The 16,265-nt window shown below is 38.4% G+C and overlaps 2 protein-coding genes across 6 annotated transcripts; both read right to left on the bottom strand.

The window, feature by feature from the left end:
- Window positions 1-301: 301 nt before the first annotated feature.
- LOC146374102 (uncharacterized) lies at window positions 302-6,769 on the bottom strand. 3 transcript variants are annotated; one of them, XM_084949791.1, is made up of 10 exons: window positions 6,543-6,769; window positions 5,137-5,791; window positions 4,965-5,025; window positions 4,791-4,871; window positions 3,797-4,707; window positions 3,645-3,684; window positions 3,477-3,533; window positions 3,239-3,366; window positions 2,985-3,155; window positions 302-1,700 (listed from the first exon to the last, which is right to left on the bottom strand). In XM_084949791.1, exons 1-2 carry the CDS (start codon window positions 6,616-6,618, stop codon window positions 5,181-5,183), a joined length of 687 nt encoding a protein of 228 aa, XP_084805917.1. In that variant the 5' UTR covers window positions 6,619-6,769; the 3' UTR covers window positions 302-1,700; window positions 2,985-3,155; window positions 3,239-3,366; window positions 3,477-3,533; window positions 3,645-3,684; window positions 3,797-4,707; window positions 4,791-4,871; window positions 4,965-5,025; window positions 5,137-5,180. The 3 variants fall into 3 exon arrangements, with proteins under 3 accessions (XP_084805917.1, XP_084805918.1, XP_084805916.1); XM_084949792.1 differs by lacking the exon at window positions 2,985-3,155 and having other exon boundaries at window positions 302-1,323; window positions 1,574-1,700; XM_084949790.1 differs by lacking the exon at window positions 2,985-3,155.
- A 2,754-nt stretch (window positions 6,770-9,523) lies between these two features.
- Window positions 9,524-16,001, bottom strand: LOC146374101 (uncharacterized). Of its 3 annotated transcripts, none has more exons than XM_084951536.1 (10): window positions 15,775-16,001; window positions 14,369-15,023; window positions 14,197-14,257; window positions 14,023-14,103; window positions 13,028-13,939; window positions 12,876-12,915; window positions 12,708-12,764; window positions 12,470-12,597; window positions 12,216-12,386; window positions 9,524-10,922 (listed from the first exon to the last, which is right to left on the bottom strand). In XM_084951536.1, exons 1-2 carry the CDS (start codon window positions 15,848-15,850, stop codon window positions 14,413-14,415), a joined length of 687 nt encoding a protein of 228 aa, XP_084807662.1. In that variant the 5' UTR covers window positions 15,851-16,001; the 3' UTR covers window positions 9,524-10,922; window positions 12,216-12,386; window positions 12,470-12,597; window positions 12,708-12,764; window positions 12,876-12,915; window positions 13,028-13,939; window positions 14,023-14,103; window positions 14,197-14,257; window positions 14,369-14,412. The 3 variants fall into 3 exon arrangements, with proteins under 3 accessions (XP_084807662.1, XP_084807663.1, XP_084807661.1); XM_084951537.1 differs by lacking the exon at window positions 12,216-12,386 and having other exon boundaries at window positions 9,524-10,545; window positions 10,796-10,922; XM_084951535.1 differs by lacking the exon at window positions 12,216-12,386.
- Window positions 16,002-16,265: the final 264 nt, after the last annotated feature.

Raw genomic sequence — 16,265 nt, 5'->3', positions numbered from 1 at the left:
CAATTATGGTATTAACAGAAAACACACGTCTGTCTCTTTTCTTTTCTGTTTAGTGTTTCACTTACCTTCTAAACTCACCAAGTACTTGCACAATCCTGAGGTTTTTAGAAAAGAACATCCAAGATTAAATAAGGAGGAGATACAGACATTAAAACTAACCTTTATTACTATGATACAAAACAATATTAATGAAGTTGTTAAAAGTGGTACTTCTTACACACACACACTCTCACTCAGCTCATTACAAGTGTTTAAAAGTGTGAGTTGTCTGAAAAACTAAAGAAAGAAAAACACAAAAATATTACAGTACAAAAGTTGGAACTTTATTAACACTCAGAAATACAAACTGATGGGTTGATAAATATCAAGAAGACAGTACATTTCACATAAAGACTGTGCATCATTTTAAGATGAAAAAATGCAATATGGGGTCAACCAGAGGATTAATAATCAAAACTAAGGGATTCTGATATTAATGCTGCACCGCCTCGAATCTCAATATAAGTTACATCTGTTGAACTGACTTCTTGCTAGCATTTCCAAGGAAGTCAAGATGAAAAAAATAAAACCTAAAAACAGAGGGTCCAATACATTTAACAGGAATTTGTCAAAAAGCACAACAAAAGTACTGTTTTACTTTTGACCCTGTAACTCAGTTATTAATTTGAAGCTAAACTTTTGTATGTCTTCATAAAATACTGTAAAGCTTTTGACTCTTAGGGAGTCAGGAGCTACATGACAGATGTTATTTTGAATGACTTGGATATTTGCTGTTTACCAACCGTAAGTCTGCACAACAGAAATATTGTTCTCAAACACATTAAAATACACAAGTGAAAGATGATATCTGTAATGCATAAAACTGTAAGCAAAGCAAAACAGTTTATGTGAAAAACTGTAAAATATAATTTCAGAGTTCTTTTTACATTTCATAAGAGTAAAATCCTTGTAGGAGTAAATGTATCCAAGCTTCTGACAGATGTGACAGATGTTTAACTTATTGTTGTTTACTTGTAGTGTACAATAAATAATCAAAAACACAAGATTATTCTGCAACGCTTCATTACTCATTAATGTTACAAATGTTGAAAGGTAAAAGTGTTCAATAAAATCCTAAATATTGCAAAATGCTGTAAGAACTCAGTTCTTCTTTCGCTGCTTTAGGACACATCCCATTATATTGACTACTGTACACACACTACTTAATATTTAAGATACAAAAAATACTGGTTTCTGTGCATGCATCTGCAGTGAAGGTGTGTGTTGTTTTGCCATGCAGCTTTTACTTACTTAGGCGCAATCAAGCACTCTTCTTCATTTTGTCTACCATGAAGTCGAGCCAAAAAAACAAGAAAAGAAAAACGATTTTTCTGGTATGAAGTATAACAGTTCCCTGAACTACCTCTGATAGTGTCCTCATCATGATAATATTCCCTTTATTTATGATTAGTTATCTTTATCTTCAGAGGTGTGGGTGACAGTTTTAGTGTTTGCTTTAAAAAACAAAAAACAAAAAAGTCAAAACAAAAACTCGAAATATATATATTCTATATACATATATAGAGATGCTCACTCCTGATTGGACACTGAGCTGCACCACCTTCTCCTTCACTCCTCCACCTTGCTGTCCTCTGTGCTCTCTCTCCTCCATCTCCAGGGAACAAATCAGAGTCTGAGCACCAAACCTGTGGACTGTTAGTCTGCAGATAAGAAGGAAAACACACAGAATTCTCATGTTTGCCATTTTTCATACCGTATTATTATAGTATATTAGTTTATCAGTCCAACAGATTTATTTTCCCAAATGGATCATTACAGCTTTTGCCACACTGGTCCACTTGATTGTCAAAGTGTATTAGCTCTTTATTATTTCTTTCTTTTCTTTACCTTGAAATTATTACAATCAGAACGGACAGGACTGGGGGATGGGAAAGAGAAAGATGAAGAAAAGAGAAGTTGGGAAGATGCTCAACAGAAGGAGATGGAAAGCAAAAAAATAGGAGAAGAGAGACACAGAGATAAGAGAAAATTGGAATCTGTTTGATCACCTGCTGGAAAAATAAAAACAAGCAAAAAGAGAAAAACACAGTAGCGAAACCACAGCAACAACCAACATAAGCACAAGTTATAGTAAATAATAAATATCTCCACATCCCGGAAGGGGCCTGATCGAGCCACAGGGGCCATAAACTTACAGTTTATTTAAAACTAGAAATAATAAAGCAGTTGACGTGTTTCAGGCTGTGACTTTTAGTATCTGTTGGTACTTCATCACTTTGAATAAGTGTAAGTCAACACCAGGCCGCACTTTCAGCACTTTCAGTCTTTCCATTAAACAAATAAACAACAATCCATTATTTTCACCATTAAACAATAAAATATGCTTCTTGACTCCTTGATGCAGGTGCCCACCTACGACCTGGTTTATTAATACTAAGCTAAAGAGGAAAGCAACTCACTGTAGTTCTCACAGCTCAGGACAAGCAGACACCTGATGTTGAGTGACTGAATGGAACTAAAACAAGAATTCATAATTATGTTTGTCTGCCATGAACACGTGATGATAAAACTCTGCATATGCAGTCAGGAGACTGATGACCTGTGAAATGAGCTGTTAGAAATGTGCAGATATGTGTAAACATTGATCAGCATTTACCATCCAGGATGGAGCAAAACTTCTGACCTGCATGTATGAGAACCTTTAATCACATCATCTTTGTAGTGAAATAGCTGATGACTCATTAAACGTTTCCATGTAATTTATCCACAGTGAAAAATATTCACTTTGCTGGATCTGAAAATCACGTGTTCATTTCATTAGACACTAGCAATGCTATTAAACTGGACCTTATCATTATCATATAGCACTAAATGTGAAACTGAGTCATATCATAACAATCTATATATGTAATATGTGTTTGCCTGAATCTTCCAGCACAAACAGAAAGAGGAGCTGTTGTCTGAGTATCAATGCAAATACACACCAGAAATCGTTCAGTAAAGACAAATTTAATAAATGAAAGCTGGTGAGAGGGTCTTTGATGTTTCTCTTTGGATCCTCCTTCCATCCATTTCTTCAGCTTATCCAATTCAAGACTGGAGCCATCCCAGCTGTTATGGGGCCAGAGGCGGGGGTACAACCTGGACAGGTCAGTCTAACACAGAGAAACAGACGACCATTCACACTCACATTCAACCTAACTGCATCTCTCTGGACTGTGGGATGAAGCTGGAGTACCTGGAGGGAACCACAAAGGCCCGAGGACTGTCTTGCTCTCAGGTGACGGCCGTTCACGCTGCTCTGAACACTCAGTTGTCTTTGGATCATCCTGTTGTTTGCCTCCCAGTGTCGTTACTGCTCCGCTCCTTTCAAAGACAAACATCAAATAACACCAAATGAGAGTGAATCACTTCAGAACAACGGGAACACTCCTGGTTATTGTGAGCAAACGTCATAACAAGATGAATATATTTACCATTTTACTGAGGGAAAATCTTCTGTGTGGAATTTCTTCTCATCTTGGCTCTTTTTCCTGACATTTAGAAACAAGAGGCAGAAAAGAAAGAATAAAAGTTAAAACCTCAACGATTTTCAAATATTTGGGATATTTTTGAAACGACCTTAAGCACTATTTACTACTTACCACTTTGTTCATTCTTGCTGACGTTCACTCTCCTCATCTTCTCTCTAAAGGACAAATGACAGTAAAGAGGGAATCATTTTAGTAACTTTATCAACCAGGTGAGCAGAATTTTAGATCTTTATCAATATTCTGATTAAAAGCAGAGTGAATACTTATCTTTTTACGAGAAAGGGTTCAATCCGTCCTGTCTTAGGTCTTAATGTCACCTTGGCTCCTCTCTGTTTTCTCTGAAAAACAAAAGACAAATGGGAAGAAAAAATTAGTAAATGATTTCAGCAACTAGAGGAAGTGTTCACTGAGGAGGAGCTGTCATAATAATATAAAATCAATATATACTTATCTTTTTTTTAATGAGAGTTTACAGAGCACGCTGGCTTCGCTCCTCCCTCCGCTCCTCTCTGAAAGTTAACTGGATAAAGGATAATAACAATTAATAACATCATCAAAACAGACAAACCTGAAAGAATTGCTGATCAGAGCTGTGACAGAGTCACAGATTAGTTGGATGTATACTTATCTTTCACAATGAGAGCGTTTGCATAGACGTCTCTTCAGGTCTTTTTATTGTTTTCTCTCTGCAGAGGAAAGTGATGAGACTGATGAGGAAATACCAAATACAAAGACTGACAAAGGGAACTGAAAACGTCAAACCAAAACCTATACTGGGGGAAAACTGTAGGAAACAGAACTACTGAGGCAAGGAAACACGAGGGGACGGAGACTAACACTCTGACAAGGGACAAAGGGAGACTGACACAATATTTACACACAGGAGGCTGATTATGGGAACTAAGGACACATAGAAACACAGCTGAACCGAATAAGAAATGAACAACAAGTCGAAACAAACTCTAATGACAGTTCAACAAGTTTCTAAACACAACAAATAACTTTCAGGATGTTTCAACAATGTGTAAAATGAGTTCTTATCTTTTTTTGTGAGAGGGCCTTCAATGTTTCTCTTTGGATCCTCCTTCCATCCATTTCTTCTGCTTAACCAATTCAAGATTGGAGCCATCCCAGCTGTGGGCCAGAGGCGGGGGTACAACCTGGACAGGTCAGTCTAACACAGAGAAACAGACAACCATTCACACTCACATTCAACCTAACTGCATCTCTCTGGACTGTGGGATGAAGCTGGAGTACCTGGAGGGAACCACAAAGGCCCGAGGACTGTCTTGCTCTCAGGTGACGGCCGTTCACGCTGCTGTGAAGACCCTCAGTTGTCTTTGGATCAAATAACACCAAATGAGAGTGAATCACTTCAGAAACACTCCTGGTTATTGTGAGCAAACGTCATAACAAGATGAATATATTTACCATTTTACTGAGGGAAAATCTTCTGTGTGGAGTTTCTTCGCAGCGTGACTCTTTTTCCTGACTTTTAGAAACAAAAGGCAGAAAAGAAAGAATAAAAGTTAAAACCTCGACGATTTTCAAATATTTTAGGACACTATTTTAGAAACAACCTTAAGCACTATTTACTACTTACCACTTTGTTCAGGCTTGCTGACGTTCGACATGCTTCACTGTATACTATAATCTCAAGCGCTTCCTTGCTGGAGTCGGGCTCCGGATGCTTCTCTCTTCCTCCGGAGCCTTCCTCTTAGCACGCTTTGCCGACATATTTAGAAAACGGCAGAGCACCGAAGTGAGAACTCTGCCGTCCGCGCTGTAGTCTGTTATTCTCCAGCGGTTCGTCATCTCAGTGTCCTCTGTTCGGTAAACAGTGGAGATGACTCTGGTGACGGGGAGACTGTCGACAGTCAGGGTGCGGACACAGTTCCTCCGATCTGCCTTCAGCACAGCAAGATCCGCTTTCTCTGGAAGAACTGGAGTCAGGAAGCGTGGATGAGAGCTGGAGCCCGCAGGCGGCAGCATCATGCCAGCTGGTGAGTCCGTAGGAGGAAAAGGAGTGGTGTTCTCTCTCTGGCTCTGCCTCACATGGACAAATGGTGTCGTCACCTGGTCCTGGTGGAACAATCCTTTAAAAGGTATGTAAGGAAAGTCCTTGGACCCAGTCACCAGGTTATGGTAAAGAGTGAGGACCAGGTGGGACATGGAGTCCAGATGGCTGCTGCTCAGTTCACGGTTCCTCAAGTTAATGACGACCATCTGAGGTGCAGTGATTGGACTCACCAGCTCAGCTACGAGAAAGCAAAGCGTGCATCTACGTTAATCATGTGATCACACAAATTAAAGCCTGAATTTAAATTGTCCAGACATGGCTTTACATCATCATAAGCTCTTCCACACACAAACAGTAAGAAGCTCCCAGCAGAACTCATTGTTTATGAAAGCCTTCACATTTTTTGGTAAAAGTTTTCATGTGGTGTAAGGCTGCATGGACTTTCACTGAGGTTTTAATACGCATTCACATTAAGGAGTAATATCTTCATATTAGTTGAGCATCGATATTTTGAGAATAAAGCAGCTACATTTAGGTGAGAAACCTCCCACCTCCTTATTGCAGGCACACACTGTTTCAATCTCAAACTCATCCAGCGACTTTGTGAACTTTTAAAACTCCATTCTCCAGCTTTACACATTCACAATCTATGAAACTTTCACGTATAACTCAGCGCCAGCAGCCCAAACATGTCAACTCAAACCCTCTACATGCAAAAACGGGCCCGCGCGCTGACGTCAGCGTCCTCCAATGCCTTACGTCGTTTCCAGGGCGCGTGCATTCAACTGTTTTTTTTTTCAGCAATTAAAAAAAAACATGGCGCCATCTTTATAGTGTACTGGCACATGTTAAAATTGATGTTACTCAAGTATGAAACATCTCATCCTAAATGTTAACACTCATGAAGTCCTACTTCCAAACAATAAAAGACAAAAATCTAAGTTGTATTTGTTTGCTAGCACTCTGACATATTAGCCTGCTGTACTCACCGTAGCGTTGATCTATCACCTCCTCAATGAAAACGGAGAGCAGGTGCATCTCGCGACTGAAGTTTGTAGAAGTCATTTTGCAAATCCTTCTTGAAGATTTTCAAACGTTAGCTGTAGTTTGAAAAATCCGAGTTTTCACAGCACTAGTGGGAAAAAGCTCCTGTTTGCGCTCAAATGTGAAACCCGAATTCCAATTTTGCCTCCTGCTTTTATACCTGCACTCAAACACGTCATCATCACCATGACTCCCAGTGTCACCGAAAATCAATATTTAAAATAAAATTCGTCTAATTATCATAGTTTTTAAAATATATATATATTTCTCATTTTATTTTACTGTTTTATTCATCCTTTTTAAAAAATATATTGCCAAACTTTGTCGTTTTAATTCTTTAAAAAATCATTAATTCACCAGTTTACAAAAATGAAGATCGATATCTGAAATTTAAATTAATAAATAAATAATTACAATTGATAATGGATTTTTAGCATTAAAGAATAGTTTTTCCAATGCGCTTTAAATGTTATCAGAGCCGATGTTGTGCCAAAAAGTGATCGCAGTCCAAAAAGTGATTTACGGTATTGAAACGTTTGTTTGTGTCATGACATTTGTAAACAGTTGATGTTTAAGGTGCAGTTCATATGGAAGCCAGAGGAGGGTGGTGTTGTGCGCATAATACAAAGTGATGGCGAAACCTAAAAGACGGTGTCATGTCTGCTCCCTGAAGCAATCTCATAACAGTTTCAATCTATTTCAAGCCAGTTAGCACATTTCTGTTATGAAGTGCAATCATTTTTTGGCAGTAAACATTTAAATCCTTTTATTATGAATATCACATTCTCAGATTTTCAAGAGAGACCAGACCAATAGGGCAGCAGAAATCACAAAATTAAATAAATAAATAACAGTTTTATAAAGATTAAAACAGTAAAAAAAAAAAAAGACTGGAATGATTATGATGTATAACACAGAATATGTACAATAACAGAGTTATAAACACACCTAGAAAACACGTGATACTTTTATTTCATCTATAACCTCTGTGCAAATTTTGTTGACTGCAAAGTGTTTATGAATATGTTTTTAAAAGCTGGTTATCTGACTGTCAGTTAATAGCAATTAAAAAGAAAGCTGATTTTTATTATTCCTAAATGGAAAAAGTCCATTATGAATTTTTGTTATGAATTTCATTTATCAATCCACCTCCTCACTGCTCTTTCCCGGTGCAGCAGCCAGAGCTGGATCAAGCAGCCAGATGGCTTCTGGAGGAAGACTAACTGCAACAAAGGGTCTCTGGGAGGCTGCTCAGGCACAGCCGCTGAAAAATCAAAGATGAAATAAAAACTGGACCTGATCATGGTGCTGGATGAGAAAAAAGTCTAGATGATAAACCAGTGTATGAATTGGTAACACTGATTATGATGATCATGTTTAGGTGGAAACTAGCGAGCTAACTTCCTGCTAACCTCTAACTCAGTTAAATTGAATAAATTCTGTTTTCATGGATGCCTGGACGTTAAACTTAATTGTTAAATTTGGTAAAGCAGCAACGCTGATCATTTTATTAAAGATGAAATAAGTTAGACCGTTTTTAGCTCTCAGTGATCCCTCAGTGTTCGTTTGACTTTGGGACCTGAAGCTGACTGAGTTTTGGACCCAGATTACTCCGCGAGGCTCCTGACTACGGTTACCGTAATGCTCTGACAATCCATCAAGCCCTGAGGCTTTGTAGCTCACCAAAGTTGTAGTAAAACATGTTTTGACAGATTTTTGAGAACCCTGTACCACATAAAATCAGTTCAAGGTCAGTAAGCACAACCAGAATTCATAAATAAGGTGCACCGGATTATAAGGCGCACTGTCGATTTTTGAAAAAATTAAAATATTTTAAGTGCACCTTATAGTGCAGAAAATATGGCAGCTTTTCACTTACACATTTTTGAACCACTCATTCATAGAAATAGTTTCCAGTCAAAGATCTGGACAGATCCACCAAGTTCACAGTATTTTTACCATTTTCTGCAGTGCAGAAAAAAACCCCTGAAAACATCACACCTCTGAAGTAACACATTGTGATTCATGTACAAACAACACACAATTATTGTAGATTCTTCAAAGCCTCCTTATATTCAACACTTGGGTAGGTGGTGCTATACATGCCCTCACAGCACCGGCACATCAATCATCCTATTTTCACCTTGTCACCTTCATTAAGCTGCTCTCTTTCCTCTGATTAATCGTTAGTGCTGATTGGCTACAAAAGGCCCACCGCATGCATGGGGGATACCGTGGGCCAGGGCTGTGGCATCTAATGTCTGGTTGTCAGTGTCCTGTGGAACAACAAGCGATTGTCCTAAAATCAGATGTCCCAGCAGATTGATCTAGTTTGCCAGGCTGGCAAAATTGTCCACTCTCAAAATTCCAGTTACCCTGTTGCAAGTCTATTACAAGACCAATACACCAAGACAAACAGCCATTTATGCTTTTTACACAGACAGCCGATTTAACCAGGGAACTTGGCACAGATGTAGTTTTTCTATCCTCGGTTAAATAATTCTTGTAGAATTATTTAACTAGAAGAATTGTTGTCCCACACATTAAAGTTTCAAATCAGTGAAAAAGCAATCGTGCCAAAGAAATGTCATGTGTTTGTTTAAGATGACTGCAATTATGGTATTAACAGAAAACACACGTCTGTCTCTTTTCTTTTCTGTTTAGTGTTTCACTTACCTTCTAAACTCACCAAGTACTTGCACAATCCTGAGGTTTTCAGAAAAGAACATCCAAGATTAAATAAGGAGGAGATACAGACATTAAAACTAACCTTTATTACTATGATACAAAACAATATTAATGAAGTTGTTAAAAGTGGTACTTCTTACACACACACACACACACACTCTCTCTCTCACTCAGCTCATTACAAGTGTTTAAAAGTGTGAGTTGTCTGAAAAACTAAAGAAAGAAAAACACAAAAATGTTACAATACAAAAGTTGGAACTTTATTAACACTCAGAAATACAAACTGATGGGTTGATAAATATCAAGAAGACAGTACATTTCACATAAAGACTGTGCATCATTTTAAGATGAAAAAATGCAATATGGGGTCAACCAGAGGATTAATAATCAAAACTAAGGGATTCTGATATTAATACTGCACCGCCTCGAATCTCAATATAAGTTACATCTGTTGAACTGACTTCTTGCTAGCATTTCCAAGGAAGTCAAGATGAAAAAAATAAAACCTAAAAACAGAGGGTCCAATACATTTAACAGGAATTTGTCAAAAAGCACAACAAAAGTACTGTTTTACTTTTGACCCTGTAACTCAGTTATTAATTTGAAGCTAAACTTTTGTATGTCTTCATAAAATACTGTAAAGCTTTTGACTCTTAGGGAGTCAGGAGCTACATGACAGATGTTATTTTGAATGACTTGGATATTTGCTGTTTACCAACCGTAAGTCTGCACAACAGAAATATTGTTCTCAAACACATTAAAATACACAAGTGAAAGATGATATCTGTAATGCATAAAACTGTAAGCAAAGCAAAACAGTTTATGTGAAAAACTGTAAAATATAATTTCAGAGTTCTTTTTACATTTCATAAGAGTAAAATCCTTGTAGGAGTAAATGTATCCAAGCTTCTGACAGATGTGACAGATGTTTAACTTATTGTTGTTTACTTGTAGTGTACAATAAATAATCAAAAACACAGGATTATTCTGCAACGCTTCATTACTCATTAATGTTACAAATGTTGAAAGGTAAAAGTGTTCAATAAAATCCTAAATATTGCAAAATGCTGTAAGAACTCAGTTCTTCTTTCGCTGCTTTAGGACACATCCCATTATATTGACTACTGTACACACACTACTTAATATTTAAGATACAAAAAATACTGGTTTCTGTGCATGCATCTGCAGTGAAGGTGTGTGTTGTTTTGCCATGCAGCTTTTACTTACTTAGGCGCAATCAAGCACTCTTCTTCATTTTGTCTACCATGAAGTCGAGCCAAAAAAACAAGAAAAGAAAAACGATTTTTCTGGTATGAAGTATAACAGTTCCCTGAACTACCTCTGATAGTGTCCTCATCATGATAATTTTCCCTTTATTTATGATTAGTTATCTTTATCTTCAGAGGTGTGGGTGACAGTTTTAGTGTTTGCTTTAAAAAACAAAAAACAAAAAAGTCAAAACAAAAACTCGAAATATATATATTCTATATACATATATAGAGATGCTCACTCCTGATTGGACACTGAGCTGCACCACCTTCTCCTTCACTCCTCCACCTTGCTGTCCTCTGTGCTCTCTCTCCTCCATCTCCAGGGAACAAATCAGAGTCTGAGCACCAAACCTGTGGACTGTTAGTCTGCAGATAAGAAGGAAAACACACAGAATTCTCATGTTTGCCATTTTTCATACCGTATTATTATAGTATATTAGTTTATCAGTCCAACAGATTTATTTTCCCAAATGGATCATTACAGCTTTTGCCACACTGGTCCACTTGATTGTCAAAGTGTATTAGCGCTTTATTATTTCTTTCTTTTCTTTACTTTGAAATTATTACAATCAAAACGGACAGGACTGGGGAATGGGAAAGAGAAAGATGAAGAAAAGAGAAGTTGGGAAGATGCTCAACAGAAGGAGATGGAAAGCAAAAAAATAGGAGAAGAGAGACACAGAGATAAGAGAAAATTGGAATCTGTTTGATCACCTGCTGGAAAAATAAAAACAAGCAAAAAGAGAAAAACACAGTAGCGAAACCACAGCAACAACCAACATAAGCACAAGTTATAGTAAATAATAAATATCTCCACATCCCGGAAGGGGCCTAATCGAGCCACAGGGGCCATAAACTTACAGTTTATTTAAAACTAGAAATAATAAAGCAGTTGACGTGTTTCAGGCTGTGACTTTTAGTATCTGTTGGTACTTCATCACTTTGAATAAGTGTAAGTCAACACCAGGCCGCACTTTCAGCACTTTCAGCACTTTCAGTCTTTCCATTAAACAAATAAACAACAATCCATTATTTTCACCATTAAACAATAAAATATGCTTCTTGACTCCTTGATGCAGGTGCCCACCTACGACCTGGTTTATTAATACTAAGCTAAAGAGGAAAGCAACTCACTGTAGTTCTCACAGCTCAGGACAAGCAGACACCTGATGTTGAGTGACTGAATGGAACTAAAACAAGAATTCATAATTATGTTTGTCTGCCATGAACACGTGATGATAAAACTCTGCATATGCAGTCAGGAGACTGATGACCTGTGAAATGAGCTGTTAGAAATGTGCAGATATGTGTAAACATTGATCAGCATTTACCATCCAGGATGGAGCAAAACTTCTGACCTGCATGTATGAGAACCTTTAATCACATCATCTTTGTAGTGAAATAGCTGATGACTCATTAAACGTTTCCATGTAATTTATCCACAGTGAAAAATATTCACTTTGCTGGATCTGAAAATCACGTGTTCATTTCATTAGACACTAGCAATGCTATTAAACTGGACCTTATCATTATCATATAGCACTAAATGTGAAACTGAGTCATATCATAACAATCTATATATGTAATATGTGTTTGCCTGAATCTTCCAGCACAAACAGAAAGAGGAGCTGTTGTCTGAGTATCAATGCAAATACACACCAGAAATCGTTCAGTAAAGACAAATTTAATAAATGAAAGCTGGTGAGAGGGTCTTTGATGTTTCTCTTTGGATCCTCCTTCCATCCATTTCTTCAGCTTATCCAATTCAAGACTGGAGCCATCCCAGCTGTTATGGGGCCAGAGGCGGGGGTACAACCTGGACAGGTCAGTCTAACACAGAGAAACAGACGACCATTCACACTCACATTCAACCTAACTGCATCTCTCTGGACTGTGGGATGAAGCTGGAGTACCTGGAGGGAACCACAAAGGCCCGAGGACTGTCTTGCTCTCAGGTGACGGCCGTTCACGCTGCTCTGAACACTCAGTTGTCTTTGGATCATCCTGTTGTTTGTCTCCCAGTGTCGTTACTGCTCCGCTCCTTTCAAAGACAAACATCAAATAACACCAAATGAGAGTGAATCACTTCAGAACAACGGGAACACTCCTGGTTATTGTGAGCAAACGTCATAACAAGATGAATATATTTACCATTTTACTGAGGGAAAATCTTCTGTGTGGAATTTCTTCTCATCTTGGCTCTTTTTCCTGACATTTAGAAACAAGAGGCAGAAAAGAAAGAATAAAAGTTAAAACCTCAACGATTTTCAAATATTTGGGATATTTTTGAAACGACCTTAAACACTATTTACTACTTACCACTTTGTTCATTCTTGCTGACGTTCACTCTCCTCATCTTCTCTCTAAAGGACAAATGACAGTAAAGAGGGAATCATTTTAGTAACTTTATCAACCAGGTGAGCAGAATTTTAGATCTTTATCAATATTCTGATTAAAAGCAGAGTGAATACTTATCTTTTTACGAGAAAGGGTTCAATCCGTCCTGTCTTAGGTCTTAATGTCACCTTGGCTCCTCTCTGTTTTCTCTGAAAAACAAAAGACAAATGGGAAGAAAAAAATTAGTAAATGATTTCAGCAACTAGAGGAAGTGTTCACTGAGGAGGAGCTGTCATAATAATATAAAATCAATATATACTTATCTTTTTTTTAATGAGAGTTTACAGAGCACGCTGGCTTCGCTCCTCCCTCCGCTCCTCTCTGAAAGTTAACTGGATAAAGGATAATAACAATTAATAACATCATCAAAACAGACAAACCTGAAAGAATTGCTGATCAGAGCTGTGACAGAGTCACAGATTAGTTGGATGTATACTTATCTTTCACAATGAGAGCGTTTGCATAGACGTCTCTTCAGGTCTTTTTATTGTTTTCTCTCTGCAGAGGAAAGTGATGAGACTGATGAGGAAATACCAAATACAAAGACTGACAAAAGGAACTGAGAAAGTCAAACCAAAACCTATACTGGGGGAAAACTGTAGGAAACAGAACTACTGAGGCAAGGAAACACGAGGGGACGGAGACTAACACTCTGACAAGGGACAAAGGGAGACTGACACAATATTTACACACAGGAGGCTGATTATGGGAACTAAGGACACATAGAAACACAGCTGAACCGAATAAGAAATGAACAACAAGTCGAAACAAACTCTAATGACAGTTCAACAAGTTTCTAAACACAACAAATAACTTTCAGGATGTTTCAACAATGTGTAAAATGAGTTCTTATCTTTTTTTGTGAGAGGGCCTTCAATGTTTCTCTTTGGATCCTCCTTCCATCCATTTCTTCTGCTTAACCAATTAAAGATTGGAGCCATCCCAGCTGTGGGCCAGAGGCGGGGGTACAACCTGGACAGGTCAGTCTAACACAGAGAAACAGACAACCATTCACACTTACATTCAACCTAACTGCATCTCTCTGGACTGTGGGATGAAGCTGGAGTACCTGGAGGGAACCACAAAGGCCCGAGGACTGTCTTGCTCTCAGGTGACGGCCGTTCACGCTGCTGTGAAGACCCTCAGTTGTCTTTGGATCAAATAACACCAAATGAGAGTGAATCACTTCAGAAACACTCCTGGTTATTGTGAGCAAACGTCATAACAAGAGGAATATATTTACCATTTTACTGAGGGAAAATCTTCTGTGTTGAGTTTCTTCGCAGCGTGACTCTTTTTCCTGACTTTTAGAAACAAGAGGCAGAAAAGAAAGAATAAAAGTTAAAACCTCGACGATTTTCAAATATTTTAGGACACTATTTTAGAAACAACCTTAAGCACTATTTACTACTTACCACTTTGTTCAGGCTTGCTGACGTTCGACATGCTTCACTGTATATTATAATCTCAAGCGCTTCCTTGCTGGAGTCGGGCTCCGGATGCTTCTCTCTTCCTCCGGAGCCTTCCTCTTAGCACGCTTTGCCGACATATTTAGAAAACGGCAGAGCACCGAAGTGAGAACTCTGCCGTCCGCGCTGTAGTCTGTTATTCTCCAGCGGTTTGTCATCTCAGTGTCCTCTGTTCGGTAAACAGTGGAGATGACTCTGGTGACGGGGAGGCTGTCGACAGTCAGGGTGCGGACACAGTTCCTCCGATCTGCCTTCAGCACAGCAAGATCCGCTTTCTCTGGAAGAACTGGAGTCAGGAAGCGTGGATGAGAGCTGGAGCCCGCAGGCGGCAGCATCATGCCAGCTGGTGAGTCCGTAGGAGGAAAAGGAGTGGTGTTCTCTCTCTGGCTCTGCCTCACATGGACAAATGGTGTCGTCACCTGGTCCTGGTGGAACAATCCTTTAAAAGGTATGTAAGGAAAGTCCTTGGACCCAGTCACCAGGTTATGGTAAAGAGTGAGGACCAGGTGGGACATGGAGTCCAGATGGCTGCTGCTCAGTTCACGGTTCCTCAAGTTAATGACGACCATCTGAGGTGCAGTGATTGGACTCACCAGCTCAGCTACGAGAAAGCAAAGCGTGCATCTACGTTAATCATGTGATCACACAAATTAAAGCCTGAATTTAAATTGTCCAGACATGGCTTTACATCATCATAAGCTCTTCCACACACAAACAGTAAGAAGCTCCCAGCAGAACTCATTGTTTATGAAAGCCTTCACATTTTTTGGTAAAAGTTTTCATGTGGTGTAAGGCTGCATGGACTTTCACTGAGGTTTTAATACGCATTCACATTAAGGAGTAATATCTTCATATTAGTTGAGCATCGATATTTTGAGAATAAAGCAGCTACATTTAGGTGAGAAACCTCCCACCTCCTTATTGCAGGCACACACTGTTTCAATCTCAAACTCATCCAGCGACTTTGTGAACTTTTAAAACTCCATTCTCCAGCTTTACACATTCACAATCTATGAAACTTTCACGTATAACTCAGCGCCAGCAGCCCAAACATGTCAACTCAAACCCTCTACATGCAAAAACGGGCCCGCGCGCTGACGTCAGCGTCCTCCAATGCCTTACGTCGTTTCCAGGGCGCGTGCATTCAACTGTTTTTTTTTTCAGCAATTAAAAAAAAACATGGCGCCATCTTTATAGTGTACTGGCACATGTTAAAATTGATGTTACTCAAGTATGAAACATCTCATCCTAAATGTTAACACTCATGAAGTCCTACTTCCAAACAATAAAAGACAAAAATCTAAGTTGTATTTGTTTGCTAGCACTCTGACATATTAGCCTGCTGTACTCACCGTAGCGTTGATCTATCACCTCCTCAATGAAAACGGAGAGCAGGTGCATCTCGCGACTGAAGTTTGTAGAAGTCATTTTGCAAATCCTTCTTGAAGATTTTCAAACGTTAGCTGTAGTTTGAAAAATCCGAGTTTTCACAGCACTAGTGGGAAAAAGCTCCTGTTTGCGCTCAAATGTGAAACCCGAATTCCAATTTTGCCTCCTGCTTTTATACCTGCACTCAAACACGTCATCATCACCATGACTCCCAGTGTCACCGAAAATCAATATTTAAAATAAAATTCGTCTAATTATCATAGTTTTTAAAATATATATATATTTCTCATTTTATTTTACTGTTTTATTCATCCTTTTTAAAAAATATATTGCCAAACTTTGTCGTTTTAATTCTTTAAAAAATCATTAATTCACCAGTTTACAAAAATGAAGATCGATATCTGAAATTTAAATTAATAAATAAATAATTACAATTGATAATGGATTTTTAGCA

The sequence above is a fragment of the Perissodus microlepis genome, chromosome 14 (assembly GCF_051167445.1).
Source record: "Perissodus microlepis isolate ML-2025 ecotype Zambia chromosome 14, ASM5116744v1, whole genome shotgun sequence".
NCBI classification, from domain to species: Eukaryota; Metazoa; Chordata; class Actinopteri; order Cichliformes; family Cichlidae; genus Perissodus; species Perissodus microlepis.
The sequence above is the reverse complement of the archived record's forward strand: the minus strand, read 5'-3'. Positions and strand labels throughout refer to the sequence as shown.